Raw genomic sequence first — 18,077 nt, forward strand, 5'->3', positions numbered from 1 at the left:
GTGTTTGACCACTTCAGACTAGGGTTTGATCTGATGGTTTTGGGGGAGGTGGAATGGGGTTTAGAAGGTTGAGGATCAGTGGTGTGTTGTGCTAATATAGATGTAGGTATAGGGTTGGGGTGAGTGTTTGGAGAGTTTGGTTGTAAGGCTAACATAGGCTGTAAAGTAGGTGATGGGCTTACCTCAATTGGGATGGTATGTGGGATATGTGGTAAGGTAGGTGCAGTTGACAGTGTTGATTGTGGATGAACCTGCAGTGGTAGAGTGACATCTCCATTCGAATTCAAATTCAAATTTGAACACAAACCTGGGTCCACCTTGTTTGTCAGATCATCGGGGATTGAGGTGGTGGTTTCTGGCTGCCGTTGGTGGTGTAGCTGCCTCCTAAGCTCAACCAGTTCTGTTTGCAGCTTTGAGATGGTGTCCATATAGCCTTGGTGCTCTTCCCTTAATTTAGAGATAATCTTGTTCTTTTCTTTGAACATGTCCAATGCCTTGCCCAAATTTTCATCTTTCCACTGCAGTTGTTCATGGAGTCGATCAATCTGGTGCCCTGGAGAACTATATAATAAGGGGTTGAAATTTCTTATTTGCTGTGGCTTTGGAGAGCTTGAAACTTTGTTATGGACAATGGGGGATTCCTGCGAATGGGGGGAGATGTGCTCATTTGTTGAGGAAGGGGGAGCAAGAATTGTGTTCTTTGTGCTTCTGATCGGTTTAATGCTTGGTGAAGGGAATGATTTTCCATTGAGAGAAGGTGGTAATGGTGGGGGGTAAACTTCAGTTAGTAGGCTTGAAGGTTTAGTTGGTCTATAATTTGGTGAAGAGTCTTGGTGGTTTGTTTTTGTTGGTTTCTTTAGTGATGTGGTTTGTTTGATGTTTGCAGGTGGAATGCATTTACTACGTTGGGGGGTGAAGGGTGGTTTAAGGTGGTTTGGAATGGGGTTATTAATTGAGGGAGGCTGATGATTAGATAATAATCGGCCCTGTGTTTTGGTAAAGAGTTTTTTCTGCTTGTAAAGGGGCTGAGGCTGCTGGTTTGAAGATTTCTTTTGTTTGAACTGGAGAAGCTGGGGTTGATTGGAGGTGGAAGGTTGCTCATGGTGGTGAAGGATGGAGATTGGAGGTTGGTTGCTCATGGTGGTAGAACTTGAACACTTTTTTTACATGGGCCAGCTAACTTCATTGGACAATTTTAACTCAGATAGGAGGGAGGGGGTGGAATTGTGGGTAGGTTTAAGGTTAAAACTTAATATATATATATATATATACACACACACACACACATATATATAATATTTGTATATATTATATAGGTAATGGATTGATTCAGTTCGAATTGATTTTTTTGAGATTCAAATCTGTGAACCGATTCAAATTTACCACTATTGAACTGACCGGCTAATAAATCAATCCGAACGGCATATATTGAATTGAATTTTGATTGAAGTCACGGATCACATGAATACTCATAAAATAAATATAAAAATTTAACACACATGAGCAAACTTGAACCATTAACATTTTCTTTCAAAAGGGTGAAGGATACCCCTCATGCCAAAGATTTGAATAATATTTTAAATTATTTATTTTTATATTTATATTTTTTGTAATCTTAAAAAGAAACACACTCCCATATTTAATTAAACATATTTAATTAAGTGAATTCACAAGAACAATCAAACAATTTCGTATTCAAGCTGGTGGCTAGCTATGGCTTTCAAAAAGCTAGAGCCAGAGAAAGTCCCCTCCATATTGATACGTTTGTATGCTATAAATTCCTTAGATTAGGTTTTTTATTGGCAGAAGACGGAGCCAGTTGCACATTTACCTGATTAAATATAAATAAATAAATAAAAATACCGGTCCCATTTTTACAAATGGTGAGAAACCTGAGATGGATTATTTAAAAATTACCAAAACAAAAATTTGGGATTTTATAATTACCCCAATAGCGACCAATCGAGCATTCCACAATAATGTATCAAAACTTTTTTTTTTTTTTTTGGTAATTTGGTACTTACACAGATATGCCTTCACTGAGGTTTGAACCCACAACATTCCTTTAAAAAATAGGAATCTGATATTGCTAGGTCACTGACTTGTTGCTACGTATCAAAACTAATTGAATCAGCCTAACCCAAAAAATGAGTCCAGTGTAAACTCAAAAGCAAAAGTAGATTTTTTGGATGATGATAGAATTTGGATAGCTACTACCGGAGTCCAAAATAGTATCAAGAGAACATTATTCAACTTATTTTACCAAAAAAATTCCAAACACCACATAATTCACCAGGGATGCATGCATCCAAGCCATACTATAATAGAAAAAGAATTTGACACATTAGTCTTCTCTCAAAATTTGAGCCAGAAAAACCTTATCCAAACTAAGTCCTACCCTAGACTAATGAACAGTAATCACATTCCTAACCACATAATTACAAGATAATTGAAAACTCATATCTTAATTTACCAGGATTTTAGAAGGAAATAAGACCAAATCTTGTGTAAGTCTGCAATACGCACGAAATGCATTCATACATTGTTTGTGGCTCAAAATTTGGTACTCGCACACGTGACACATCACACATGCAAGCTGCTGCTAAGTTTTTTATTAACCATCTAGTAAGTAAACATCCTCACTAACTAAATCAATCACAGTAGTGTCCCGGAAAATAAAGTCCCATTATTCTATAGTAGAACTTATGTCTCCAAAAATGAAATAAGAAGCATTATAATAGAAATATCATGTACAGTTAAGTCACGTAGGAATAAATCGAGAGCAATTGAAAATGAAATTCAAGGTAGTTAATTTTTAAATGTCAAGCAATTGAGGATGTGATGGCAAAATAAAGCACCTACATAGGTCTAGGGCAAATAATTTAAATCACAAGTGATTAAAGTTAATTTAAAATTTAAGGCTGTTACATTCAGAAGGAATTTCGTCCTCGAAATTCAGAATGTAACCTTTATGAGTGGATTGGAACTGAACAAGTTTGGTGCAAAATAGTTTAAAATAAAAAAAAAACATTTTCTTTTTTACATTGGGATTCATCTACAGAGAGCGCTTTTGGAACACTTCTTAGTTGAACATTGCCTCACCAGTGAATTGTTAAACTAAATTTTACTTCTTTATTCATCTGATAGAGTTGTGGCTAAATTTCTGAAAAATAACTGATTCTAGTTCATCTTTATTGAACTAGTTGAACTTGGTGGAATGGTAGAAACGGTGATTCAAAGAAGTGAAACTAGTTGCACTTGTATGATATATGCGAGAGACAATATTATTTTTAGTTTCGGAAGCCCGAAGACCACTGCAGAGTTGTAATTGATATGCTAACCCTTTATGGCAAGTTAATGAATTTTAGTCCAACAAGGAATCGAGTTTAAAGACTCAAATAAATAGAGGTGAGGTTAAGTATTGAAAAGTATAGAGAGAAAAATATAATTGTAGAGAGAGAAAGTGAGTTGAGTTTGTAAAAGGAGAAAGAATGCGTAACCAAATTATTGAAGTAAAGATAATATTTATTCGCCTGTGAATGTAGGCAATTTACTGAAGCACGTAAATCTCATTTCGTTTATGTGTGTGATTTTATCTGTTCTATTTGCCATCTGTATATGTGAATTCCTAACAACATTTTAATTAAATTAACCACCATCTCTGTCGTATCACATATTATTGTACCATTCCCACCATATACATGAATGCATTTTTTATTTCTTGCTTATGTATATGGGTCAAAAACCATCAACCCGCCTATATCTGTCTGTTTTTTAATGATTTTTGGTTAACCATATTTAAGATGGGTCAAAAATGGGTTGGATAATTTTTAACCACTTAATTTAAAGGTTAAAATAGGTTGAATATTCAACCCATATTTCACCCAGCACATAATAAACACACAACACACATCTATTCTATATTGCACTCAACTCATTTTTCTCTCTAAAAATCTCTCACTCACGATTAGGACTGCAAGTTGGGATAGCCTAACCCAGCCCAGTCCCAACCCAACCTCAACCTGAAGTCGGGTTAGGTTGGGCCAACCTAAATATTTTGGGTTGGTTTCACGGGTCAAATTATTATTATTATTATTTTTTTCCAAATATGCAAATTACATTTTCCTTTTCCATGTTGTAAACATCAAAATTTTTAAAACATCAAAATTTTGGGCGGATTGGCAGGTTTCAAGGGTCTTTTATTATTATTATTATTACAAATTAGGGATGTCAATTTTTACTGCCCCGCTGGGGCCCCGCCTCGTTAATAACGGATATGGGAACACTTTTTATACCGTTGGGACGGGCATGGATACAAATTGTGTACCCGTCGCGGGTCACGGGGCGGGTAAGGGTTCAGTATACATATCCTAGGGGTCCCGCCCCGTCCCGCCAAGCATATATATATATATATATATATATATATATATATATATATATAAACTTGGTATTAAATTTGCTTTTGTTTTGGTTATGGTGGAAATTGGAGCTTAGAACTTATTGTGATTTGGTGATATTAAACTTTTATTTTTGTTTATTATGTTTTCTGGATTATGTTATGTGCATGGATTTTTTATTTTTTATTTTTTATTTTTTTTTTTTTTTTTGGGATACATAATTTCATTTATGTTGTGCCATTCCCAGGCTTTCCACATTCAAATAGCAGGAGCTTAAGTTCCAAAAAGTGAGAAAAAAAAAAAAAAAAAAATTTGTTAGCGGGGCGGGCACGGGGCACAGTATTTCCCAACAGGGCGGGGCTGGACATGAAAATTTAACCCGTCAAGGGTCTCAGGGCGGGCATGGACTTGACAAAAATTAAAATGGACGGGGCGGGATTTAGGGAAACCCGCCCCGTTGCCATCCCTATTACAAATATACAAATTGCATTTTCCTTTTCCAAGTTTGTAAACATCAAAATTTTTAAGAAAATTTATATGTTTTAAACATCAATATTTTGGTCGTGTCGGTCGGGTTTCTGGGTTAATTTTATTATTATTATTATTTTCAAATATGCAAATTACATTTTTTTTTTCCATATTTGTAAACATCAAAATTTTTAAGAAAATTTAATTTTAAAAACATCAATATTTTGGGCGGGTTGGTTGTGTTTCACAGGTCCTTTTTTTTTTTTAAATATACAAATTACATTTTCCTTTTCCAAGTTTGTAAACATCAAAATTTTTTAAAAAATTTTATTTTTTAAACATCAATATTTTGGGAGGGTCGGTCAGGTTTCACAGGTCATTTTATTTATTTATATTTTTTTTTTCAAATATACAAATTACATTTTACTTTTCCATGTTTGTAAATATCAAAGTTTTTAAGAAAATTTTATTTTTAAAACATCAATATTTTGGGTCAGTCGGTCGGGTTTCACAGGACATTTTTTTTTTTTGTTTACAAATTACATTTTCTTTTTCCATGTTTTAAACATCAAAATTTTTAAGAAAATTTTATTTTTTAAACATTAATATTTTGGTCGGGTCGGTCGGGTTTCATGGGTCAAATTATTATTATTTTTTTCTAAATATGCAAATTACTTTTTTTCTTTTTCCATGCTTGTAAATATCAAAATTTTTAAGAAAATTTTATTTTTAAAACATTAATATTTCTTCTCTTTCCTTCACTTCTCTCTCTCTCTCTAAAATGAGTCGATAAATATTGTTGAGTTTGAGATTATTATTTTTATTTATTATTTAATAAAATTTTATAACCTTCCAAAAAAAATAATTAAAAATAATAACAATAATAATTAATGGGTCTACGGGTCATAATAGGTTGATCCTATACATTTTGACCCGTCCATTTTCAACCCGTTCTGAATGGATTGAATATGGGTATTGACCCATATTTGACCCGACCATTTTTAACCCAACCCAAACCCGGTCCAACCCACCCATTTGCCACCCCTTATTTATTTCATTCAATTTCAGTTCTATATTGGAATTTTATCCTTAACCATTCTTATTCCACCATTGTTGATAATGGATTCTGCACAACCCGAATCTAATCTGACTTCCTGAACAAAGAGAAGAAAAGGTGATCCTACAGGCACCGGTGTGTTACCGGTGGAGTAGGTTCCGACGAACAAGTCAGTGTAGAAAGTAATTTCTTTAAAGAAATCAAAAAATTGAGTTAGGATCTATTGCATACCTTAAAACATCGATTAGCCCTTTTATTTATAGGGCTTAGGTTATGATGTAGCGTAGACTTACCGTCATCTTAATCCTTGTCATAATCTGTATGCTTAATTCTTATTGTAATTTGTAGAGCCTATCTTAATCTTATGAGATAGTGCGTTAATTTAACAACCTTCTTCTATACGTGGGTATTTAAATTATACATCCATTAACCATGATTGTCCTGCTTTATGCACAGCCTGCATTGGAATAAAGAGGTCATCATACAATGGAGAAAAGGTCTACAAGATCATTGTTGATAAAAAAGACTTAAAGAAGTTTTTCATGGTTCATGCATCCAACGATGTACCTTTAGACGAACCTCAAATTATGAGTAGTTACATTTTCTCCAGCACAAACCCTTCTCCTCCTACTATTTTTGCCATGGTATATGGATTGGATCGAAGATAATCTTGGCTATCACAATGATGCTTCTTATATTGAAAATATTCAGTATTATCATGTTCCATGAAAATGTTATTCATATCTTAATATCACATGGAATATTGATGATGCGTTTTGCCATAAGCCATACTATCAACTTTACTCTTTGGAGAAGAGTTCTCAATGAGGGAGAATTGACCGAGATTCGGGCGGTGCTCATACGCATGAGTTACACATGACTCTCACCTATGCTTAGAAAAATGGGTTGGGACACATAAATCTTAGAAGTTTTCTATATAATTTAGGAATTGTTATTAATTAGTACTAGGACTATGTTTGCCTATAAAAAAACAGGTCTGTTGTCTTGTAGCATGGTTGGATTGAGCAAAAGCTGTTTTTACAGCTCCAAACAAAGGCCAGTTTTATATGTCAGTAGCATGGCAGCCATTTTTGAATTTTTATGTTTGTAACAACTATTTTGGATCTTAGGGTTCTTTGTAATGCCTATATATATATATATATATATATATATATAGAAATATATAATTTTTTATTTTATCTTAACATGATAATAAAATAAAAAAAATAAAAAAAAAAATAAAAAAAAGGAAGAAGAAGAAGAAGGACACAAGAGAAAACAGAGCCTCACTAACACTTAAAAGGAACATCCGACCAGTGGCGTAGTGAGAAATTTTCTTCTATGGGGGCAATCTCTAATAGCAATAATATATATCTATATCTATATATATATAATTTGAATCAAAACAATATATGTAAAAATTAAAACATTGATTCATAATATTTATATCCAGTACATTCACAACGAATTTTCAGATTATTTATTGTTGTTTCAAAATTGAATTCATTCAATTAAATATACTAAAAAACCAATGCCCTGTTGCCTAGCGGTACTAAGCCCCTACTTTTCATAGAGAGGTCAGAGATTCAAGCCTCAGTGGAGGTATGGGTGTGTGAGTACCAACTAAGAAAAAAAATTAAATATACTAAAATAAAAAAAAAAAATTTGTATTCAATGAATCAAGAATAAGATATGAAAAATAAAATAACATAGTTAGCTAAGTATTCTAATATATCACATATGTTAAAAAAAAAAAAAAAAAAAAAAAAAAAAAAAAAAAAAATCCATGATAACCAAATCTAACTTTATAAGTTATAACTAGATAATCCAATCAATCAAAAAAATTGATAGAGTAAGTGGATCTATGATTTCATTGATTCGGTCTGCAAATAAAAAATTTATATTTTAAGTCTTATTTAAAGAATAATAATTAGTAACATAATTACACAAACTAAATTTTGAAAGAACAACAAGCCCTAAAATAATTTTGATAGTAATAACTAATAATTTTTCTAATTAAAATTATAATATCAAATAATAATCTTAAATTTAGATGATAAAAAAAATATGCAGTACGATTGACTAAATCTCTGGTAAAAGGTTGCTCAGCTTGCTTTGTTTGGATTGTGGAAAATGTTGAAGATATGATAGAAACAATCCATTTGTTTGTTGTAAAGTCAAAAGTATAAAAGAATATCTTGTTGAATTATTATTATTATTTATTATTATTATTATAAGTGAGAAAGAATATAATATTTTGAGAAAGTGGAAAAAAAATATTATATTTTCTGAGAAAGTGTTAAATTTTAGAGGGGGTAATTATACAAATATAAAAATTTCAGGGGAAAATTATATTTTGGTGACCAAAATTAAACATAATTGCTCTATAGTGACTTTAAAATCAAGAAAAGGTGAATAGTGACCAATGTTGAAACTTAATTAATCTTAAGTGACCATTTGAGGATAATTTGGTCAAAAACACTTAAAGGTTTGATAAACATTTTAAAAATAAATTTTACATGATAAAATTGTCATCCAATACAACTAATAACTCATTGAATTCATTCTCCCACTCTCTCTCTCTCTTCAATCCAACATTTTCTTTTTTTCTTTTTAGTTTGCAATTTACTAATTTAAAAAATTAAGATTTCTTTATCAACATTATCTCTTTTTCACCCTTTATTTATTTTTCAAGGCCACCATGAAAGCAAAAACATTTACGTTGGCAAATAAAAAAAACAAGTTTCATCCCAAAATGCCCTTTATAGAATATTTAAAGGAACATTTGTTTTTTTAATAAGAAATAGTTTTTCAAGCATTTTAACAACCAGATGAAGTGCATTACAAAGTAATCTAATTTTGAGACATGAACTAATGACAATGTCTAAAGTAATCTATTTACTTTAAAAAACAGAAGTATAATTACGTGATACGAAATGTTCCAAAGCCCAAGCAATTTCAATAACAACTCATATAACAACTTCATATTTGTAAACCATTGATATGCATACTTTTGAAACACCCATAAACAGTTGGCTAAATTATGAAATTAATTAACAATGGTCATTATTTCTTAAAAGGTAATTTACACAGACCTCCCCTATGATTTGCCATAATTACAGGCGGCACCCTTCCTGTTTCGAAAATTACGCGGACCTCCTCTACTTTTTAAATATCCTACACAGACCTCTTTTCCGTTACGGTCAACGCCAGTCAACGACAAAAAATGATAACATCAACTACTATTTTTACTAAAATGCCGAAAATACCCTTGTCCTTGATATATATCATATATATATATATATATATATATATATATACACAAATCTGCCAGTGCTTTTGCAATTATCTTTTTGTCAGATTTTGCCCTTAAGAGTTTTGGTTCTACCGACCTTATTGATCGTTCGGTCTATAGTTTGCAAATATTACGAGTGTGTCTTTTTCTGTATTAACTGCGCATAATTTCATCCCTTATCCATCTCTAGAGACTGATGGTTAATCCATTTCGGAATCCACATATATGGTAAATTCAAAAACAAACTCACCTCAACCTCTCATGTGAGGTAGATTTTTTACTCCTAATTTCCTAGAGTATTTAGCACCGAAAATCCCTCTAAAGCTCTGCTTTTTCTTCACCTCTTTCTCTGTCCTCCCGTTTCAAGCACACATTTTTCATAAAAGAGAAAATATAACTATATGTATGTATATGTAAGATATAACTATACAAACACACACTTTACACACACATATATAACTATATGTATGTATATGTAATATATATCGATATCTATAGAGAAATGGAGTAAGATTTTCTGAATATACAGAATTTAAGACATGGGAGGGGTGACGTCGTCGATGGCGGCGAGGTTGGTGTTCTTTCCGTCGAATCCGCCATCGTACACAGTGGCGACTGATGAATCGACCGGGAAATTGGGGATTTCTGATTTCCCGGTGAGGGAAAACATTGACGTTTTGAAGTTGGAGACCAAGAGAGGGTACGAGATTGTGGCAGTGTACATGAAGAACCGGTCGGCGTCATTGACGCTGCTGTACTCGCACGGAAACGCAGCTGATCTGGGTCAGATGTACGATTTGTTCAGTGAACTCAATGTTCATCTCCGAGTTAATGTTGCAAAACCTAGGCCAACATCATCATCGCCACGAACCAAACCTCAACACTGTCGCCTTAACCCCAAACCTCACTGCCACCACCGCCGTAAATCACGGTCGCCGTTGTAGTCGCCCAAAATCAGTAAGGCGAATTGTTTAGGATCAGGCTAAAGACATTTCGGTAAATTCTTTGACGGCGACCCACCATCGGTCTCTTCAGATCGCCTCTCTTTCTCTCTCTCTCTCTCTCTATATATATATATACACACGCACTCTCTCTCTCTCTCTCTCTCTCTCTCTCTATATATATATATATAGAAAGAGAGGGTACTTCAATTATTTACCATAAAAAATTAAGGGCATTTCAGTAAATTAGGCAGATCCGTTAGTGTATTTGACGGTCCGTCACACATAAGAGAGGTCCGTGAGGTCCGTGTAGCATATTTTCAAAAGTAGGGAAGATCCACGTAATTTTCAGAACAGGAAGAGTGCCGTCTGTAATTATGGCAAACGATAGGGGATGTCTATGTAAATTACCCTTTCTTAAACTATAACTCAGTAGTATTAAAAAATTCCTCAAAAATTACAATGTTATATCTTAAGGAAGATCTCTCAAACAAATCAACTTGTAAAGTATAATAACTATACCTTGAAAATAATGAATAAGAAGAAAATTTACAATTTTCTCGTCCTGCCTCTTAGAACCTTAAAGAAAACGATGTAGAACATTTGTCCTCAGTACTCTCCCATCTTCGTCTTCTCTTCAGAGACTCACCCTAATAATCTGTCGTCTTTTGTTAGTCAATTTAATTAATTAGAAGTGTTTATTTAGGTTAATGTAGAGGGTAAATTTGTCCACTTACATAATAATATATTATAAAAGGTTATTTAGGTATAAACCATTAAATGGTCGCTTAATTTCAATTAAGTTTCAACATTGATCACTATTCACCCTTTCTTAACTTTAAGGTCATTATAGAGCAATTATGTTTAATTTTGGTCACCAAAATATAATTTCCAAATTTATTTCAGTTGTGCAGTTCCCCCCACTTGTCCCTCTATGATTACGTCACTGCATCTAACCAAAAAAAGTTTTGACCTAGTGATACTTATCTTAATTCCCACAGAGTTTTGTTTTGAAAAGAAGTATCTAAACACAATGAAAGATATGTTTTTGAATGTAAAATTGATGTGTCAAGATTGATGGACCTTGGAAAAACTTAAGAAAAGTTTTGAAAATGATGCTTTAGGATGCATTGAAAAGCCTTTGACGAAATTTTGACATAGTGATTAATGTCTTATGAACCTAAAGACCATGTTTTAATGATGTGACTAGAAGTTAAATGCACCATAGTATGTTTAATAATGTGTCCAAAACATGCTCCGTATGATTGATTAAAATGATTCAGTTATATGTACATTATGTTAAATAGGAAACTTGTCAAAATTCTTATTTTTTTATTAAATTTTGAGAGTTTGAAAGGCCATAAAAATGAAATTTTCAAAATCAAAATAAACTTTAAAAGTGCCGGAAAAGTGTGAAGAATTATTTGATTGTTGAAAATATTTTAAAAATTAAACTTTCTCGGTAAAAAAGGAGCCATTTCGGAATTTCGGCAGTATTCCCATTAACATATGTACATGTGGACCTAATATAACTAATTTTTGTTATTTTTTTAGAATATAAATAAACCTTAAATGATTAATTAAGATGCCAAAACATGAATTAACCTAAATGATTAAAAATATAAAAAATATGCAAAACTGTGACACTATCGTAATTCAAACAAAATTTAGATTGAACCCATGATTGAAAGAATTTTTTTGGGTTATGAAAACAGCATTCACAAAATGTTTTAAGTTGAAAAAGTATTGAAAATTTAATTAAAATAGTATGCCTTTTGGAATTTTTGAAAAATCACAAGTTTGACAAATTTTTGACAAAAATATGTTCTAAAAATAAAATACGAGGCTTTCATGTCATGATGTGCAAAATTAAAACTCTGAATTGAAAATTTACTTAAAATATATATCAAAACCCTTTCAAAAACATAATTTTAAAGAATTATATTAGACCGTCAATTTTCATACTTCATTAAAATTTTGACAGAATAACATCAACGTTTTACAATTAATTAACTTGAATATGCAAAAAAAATTCTATTAAATTTATTAAAATGAACCAATTTTAACAAAATTTTGATATAGACAAAATAGAAAAAATAAATAAATAAATAAGTCAAAACAAAACGACGTCGTGTTTGCTTGCCCTAAAACATCCCATTGCACAACCCCCCCTGTCTTCGGAGTCGCCAGAGTCGAGGTCTTCCCGCCACCACCTTTAGCGGTTGTTCTCAAGGTGGTCTTGGCCAAGCCTCAAAGTGAAGGAGAAGCATTGGAAGGTACTGTCATTTTCTTAATTTTGTTTCGTGAATTGCCTTTTCAACGGTCTTATAGTATACGTGGGAGTCAATTCAATTACATTCGTATTGGGTAAAGTTTGGTGCTCATTTTCTTGATCTGTTCGCATTGGGTCAAATGTTCATTTCAGTTATTCTATTTCTTTGATTCACTGTGCTGCGTCTACTTTGTCTTTTTAAGGCCTTTTAGAAATGTAAATTTGTAGTGTTTTTTTGTGGATGATATATATTTTCATTCCTTACAACTGATTTTTTTATGCTATTTAGCAATACAATTTTCCCTCTATTGAAAAACAAATACTCCGTATAATTAAGGGGCCAAAAAAACAAAAAATATATTTAAAAATGTGCAACATCACAGCTTTTTTCCCAGGTAAGGGCATAATTTTTTTGGAAAGATTATACTACTGTTAAGCATTTTTTTTTTTTTTTTGTCCTATGCTAAATACAAGAATTTAGGGTCAAAATTTGTGTAAATGTTTTCCCTAGTACTTTTTATAAAGGCAATATGTGTAAATTGCATTCATTTTTTCAATTTTTTTTTTTTTAATTTTTATTTTTTATAAGTTTTCATTTTTCAATTTAAATAGGTGAGACAAAGGAATTTTTAGATTCAACAGAATATTAACTCTGTCAGCCTTCTGAGATAAGTATGGTAATTATCTGTCATTTCAACAAGGAAGTTACCCGCAACTCTGCAAGCAATAGTTTCATCTATGCATTTGACACTTGAGAGTAAACGCATCTATATCCTGACACTTTGTTTTGAAAGACGACACTCAAGAGGAGTCGAACCTTAGACCTGATGCTTCCTATTGCAGGAGAGCCAAGTGATTTACCCACTTGAGCCAACCCCTTGAGGTTCATAGACTACAACATTCAATAGTATTTTTAAATGACAATGTTAAGACGGCTTTTTTTATTAATTGTCTCAATTGTTGCAATTAAGTGAATAAAATAAGAGAAGCTATGAGGGAATACACAGGTTTATAGCTACAAAGATATGACTAATGATACACATTTTAACTCTCAATTTGAAATGTGAGATAGGGTGTGATACCACTATAGCAGTATAACACACCGGTAAAGGCGATCACTTCTCTCTCACATTTCAAATTGAAAGTTCGAAATGAGACACTTTCTTAATATATATAATACTAATGCATAGAAACAAATTTAGAGAGAAAAAGTAAACATCTGAAAACACAAATGTAGAAAAAGGCATGGCAGACTGAATTACAAAGAATAGATAATGGTAGCTAGCTTAGTAGTTGTTTTTGTTTTTTAATTATTTGATGCAGGCAGAATTACATGTACAGAAGAGAAGAAAAATTTACAGTATACAAGGGGCATATACCTGCTAAAACAGAGAACACAACACGATAGAATTTAGATCAGGTTTCTCCTTGGTTATAAGTTTCTTTTGTATGGCTAACCACAAGCCATACGAATGCCAATGAACTGGGTTGTGGTTCAGGGACAAGGATTTGATGGTGTGGGAGATGAAGTATTTGCCATTGGGAGATGGTTTCCAAGAGATAACATCATCTTGGGTAGAGTTTGGTTTGGGAATGTTGTTGAGGTTAACAAAGGGAGCTAGGAGAGTATTACTTTTAGGCCATGATCACTGTTCGTTAGAAATTATAGAAGCAACTTTAGAGTATGTGTTGATGCCCCAGCTCTGCCTTGGGTCCAGAGAAACAGTTTGGCTGATAGGTCCACATGGGAGCCATTGATAAAAATAAGAATGGTAGCGTTATGCCCATTGTTGATCTTGTGGTGAACAAAAAGTCTTGCACTGTCCCTACCATGAAGAAGTTTCTCCAAAACCAAGATGAATTGCTGGCAATGCTGATGTCCCATAATCTTCTTTGTTTGATTAGATTTTCTTTAGCCCATCTGACCCACATGTTGGAAGGGTCTGTGAGGAGGTACCAAATTTGTCTAATAATTGCCGCTAATTTTTGCACTGCATTTAGTAATAACTTGGCCAGACCATAGGAACATGGAGAGAATTTGATTCATTTTGCTAATGATTTTTGAAGGTAGAATAAAGAATATTTGTCCAGCAGCAATGGATATTATTGAGAGTTGCTTGGATTAATTGTAATCTACCCGCAAATGACAGGACTTTGTTGCACCAGTTAGATATCTACCTAGAATCTTTTCAATGATGGTTAGGCAGTCAATGGAGGTCAGTCTGATAAGGGGGTCCCTAGGTACTTCTGGTATGGTTGTCTGTAGGGAATCCAAAGATATAGGTGATAGTGGTCTGGTCACGCTCAAGAACTCCAGCAAGGAGAGTTGGGCTTTTCAAAGGTTTTGGACTAATTTTAGAGAGATTTGAAGTATATCTAAAGCCTTTTTGAGAATTCATGTGGAGTTGGGATCCCCATGGGAAAATAAAAGGATGTCATCTGCAAGGGCAAGGTGGGATATTCTGAGGGAGTTGCATCTCAAATGGAAAATGAATTCAGGGTTGTCATTTATGCTAGGATTATATTGTTCCCATTTTTTCTCCCATTGTCAATGGAATTTTTGCAATGTCAATAATTTGGAGTTGAATAGATTTCAATTTGATGGTTAAAAGTTTAGAAATACATTTGTAAAGCACATTACAGCAAGAAATAACCTAAAATTATTTGGGAAATGTGGGGTAGAGGGATATTAGGATTTAGAGCAAGATAAGTTGCATTTATTTTCCTAAGAATTCTTCCATCTAGCTTTGTTGCTACAACAAAGAAGATAGTATCTTGGAAACCAATATATATATATATATATAAAGAGTTAATATACTCATTTTTTTTAACTGCCATATATGATCCAAATACGTACCAACACCGACTCTTTTAAAACCCATTACCAAATGTACCTCCCCTACCTTACTTATGGTGGACCTTGCATCTTGGTCTTCCTCTACTCATTCCTCAACAAGGTACTCAAATTTCAAACTATCACATGCATCTATAATACAAGGAATGAATGACTTTTCAAACTCATCATTTTCATGACCCAAAAGCATTTCAACTACCTTACTCATGGTGGGTCTTGTATTTTTGTCTTCCTCTGCACATTGCAAAGCCACTCTAACCAGAAGTTCCATCTTATTTTTGTCATATTCACCATCCATGGCAGTGTCTATGATTTCTTCGATCCATGATCCATTTCCTGTAGTTTCATGCATCTTCTCTCTCACCCATGTGACCAACCTTCTCTGCTCCATCCCCCCATTATCATCCATGGCATGGACAGTACCAGTCGGGCTTCTTCCGGTTATCATCTCCAACAAGACAACACCATAGCTATAGACATCGACTTTGGATGTGATGGGAAGATTAAAAACCCATTCCGGAGCCATGTAACCTCTAGTTCCTCTCATCCTAGAGAAGCTAGAATTACCAGTGCTACCTCTGTTGAAGAGTTTAGACAGCCCAAAATCTGCTACTTTGGGTTGGTAATTCGAGTCCAAGAGTATGTTCTGAGGCTTTACATCACAGTGTAAAACCCACTCCAAGCATTCTTCATGTAAATAAGCTAGGCCTTTTGCAGTACCCAAAGCAATTTCGAACCTCTTCTTCCAATCAAGTGTGTTGGAAGTTATGTTTTCTGCTAAAGAACCATGCTCCATGTACTCATACACCAAAAGCCTGTGCTTTCCCTCCACACAATAACCCCAAGTCTCTGTCAGGTTCATGTGATTAAGCCTCCCAATGGTGCTTACTTCTGCTAAGAATTCCTCTTCGTCCTGATTGGCTTCCGTAAGACGCTTGATTGCTGCAACTCTATTGCCAGACAAAGTACCTTTATATACAACACCACTGCCTCCTCTCCCAATCTCTATGCTGAAATTACTTGTTGCCTGCTTAAGCTCAGCATATGTGAATTTTGTGAATCCAGTTCCTACTTGAAGGTAACCTTTCTCAGTTGCATGAGAGCCTTGACGGTTTCTATACAAGACATAGGACACGAGCAAGAAACCAATGATCTCAACTCCTCCACATCCACAGGCGAACCAAAGCATGAACTTCACCGTGCTGTTTTCTTGCTTCTTCTTGTAATTTCTGTAAAGGGGTGTTGTAACTTGTTGCGAGCAATCTAATCGGAATTCTTGAGTGGCCTTATCATAGGAGAGGTTAGATTTGGGCAATTTTATGTACATGGTTTCTTCAAATCCCTCCGAGCGATATCCATCGAGCAACAGAGCCTTGGTGTAACAAAGATAGTAACCATTATCTCTGTCATATTTGAATTGAAACCCTTTGCAATTGCAATTCTGGGAACACTTCTCTTTACACCTCTCGTAGGTTTGATTTGGGAAGTACGCAAGATCCTGGCCATAGAAATCAACATGAGGAAGTTTGATGAAAACAGCCTCCTCATTGCACAAGAGATTGAAATATGGTTCACAACCATAAGACCAATCTGTGTGATTTTTCATCTTGAATCCTAGTATGCAATTGCATCTCCTACCTCCTTTACGATGATAAGTGCACACACTGTTGGGTCCACAAATGCCATGAATGGTGCATGGGTTGGACTTGGCTTGCCATGAAACAACCCAAGCTCTCAACTTCTCATTTAGACTATACAATCTAATGTTGCCATCAACATCAACAGTCAATCTTCTCTTAGGCCCTGTGCCCAAATCTGCAGCCGAGAACTTCAAATTATCAGATGACTTGAAATGGCCAGAGGGATCCAGTACTGCAATTCTACTATTGTTGTACGTGGTCCTTCCAAGTTCCCATGGTTGCAACCACGGGTTAGGCCAATAAAAGCTGGAGATTTCAAGACCATCAAATAGGAGGCGGAGCACATTGTCACCATCGATATAAAGCTTGTAGAAACCGGAAGAGTAATTGCTTTGGCTTCTTGATGAAACAAGCATTGTGTTTTTGGTGAGTGGTTGTAGAGGAAGAAGAGTATCCGTTGGTGAATTAAAGCTTTGCCAAAGAATTTTACCCTCCAAAGTATGAAGAACAAGATTACCAGTATCATAAAGTTCCAGCTGCACCAAAGAAGTCGTCATGGTTTCGGTGGCCCAAACAACAAGACGATCAGCATCTGTCAAAATAATATTACCAGTTTTTAGCAGGGAGAGCTTTGAGCGTCTTCCGTTAACTGGTCGTTCTCGATTGGCCATCCAAACCACCGTGTAACTCCCGTCATCCAACGATTGACTATACCATATTGCAAAGCAATATGCATTCTTGCCCACCGGATAGAACCCCGAGGAGAAAACGCCGTTCGCTGAAATTAAAACGTTGTTTGGTTTTTCAACGGAGAGGGATAAGCCTTTGGTTATTCTAAGAAGTGTTGAAGATGAAAATGGTGAAGATAGGAGCAGAGAAATGACAATGAATAAAAATGGAGCGCACATAATCGCTTTAGCTGCTTAGAGTTGTATGCAAGCTATGTTAGTTCGTTGAAGGCGGATGTGTTAATATATATAATAGATACGGACAATACTACGTGGATGTGGAAGAGTTTACACTGCTCATTAACATGCCTTGTACCTTGGGGTCATTCTATTAAATTCTATCATTTCCAGCATTTTATAAATATTTGTAGTGCGTAAGTTTGAACCCTTAGACGAAGACTAACAGAGCAATAGTAATGTTGATG

The 18,077-nt window shown here is 34.1% G+C and overlaps 1 protein-coding gene across 1 annotated transcript; it reads right to left on the minus strand.

Annotated features, from left to right (window-relative positions):
* Window positions 1-15,333: 15,333 nt before the first annotated feature.
* On the minus strand, window positions 15,334-17,832 carry LOC132273964 (putative receptor protein kinase ZmPK1). Its single transcript, XM_059775092.1, has one exon. The coding sequence runs from the start codon at window positions 17,830-17,832 to the stop codon at window positions 15,373-15,375; it is 2,460 nt and encodes an 819-aa protein (XP_059631075.1). The 3' UTR covers window positions 15,334-15,372.
* Between the last annotated feature and the right edge of the window lie 245 nt (window positions 17,833-18,077).

This window comes from Cornus florida, unplaced genomic scaffold (genome assembly GCF_030987335.1).
Source record: "Cornus florida cultivar Cherokee Brave unplaced genomic scaffold, ASM3098733v1 CherokeeBrave_3.0.0_Hap2_Chr09, whole genome shotgun sequence".
Lineage (NCBI taxonomy): Eukaryota > Viridiplantae > Streptophyta > Magnoliopsida > Cornales > Cornaceae > Cornus > Cornus florida.

Coding starts and splice junctions, on each gene's coding strand:
- LOC132273964 (XM_059775092.1), bottom strand. CDS start 17,832: ATGTGCGCTCCATTTTTATTCATTGTCATTTCTCTGCTCCTATCTTCA.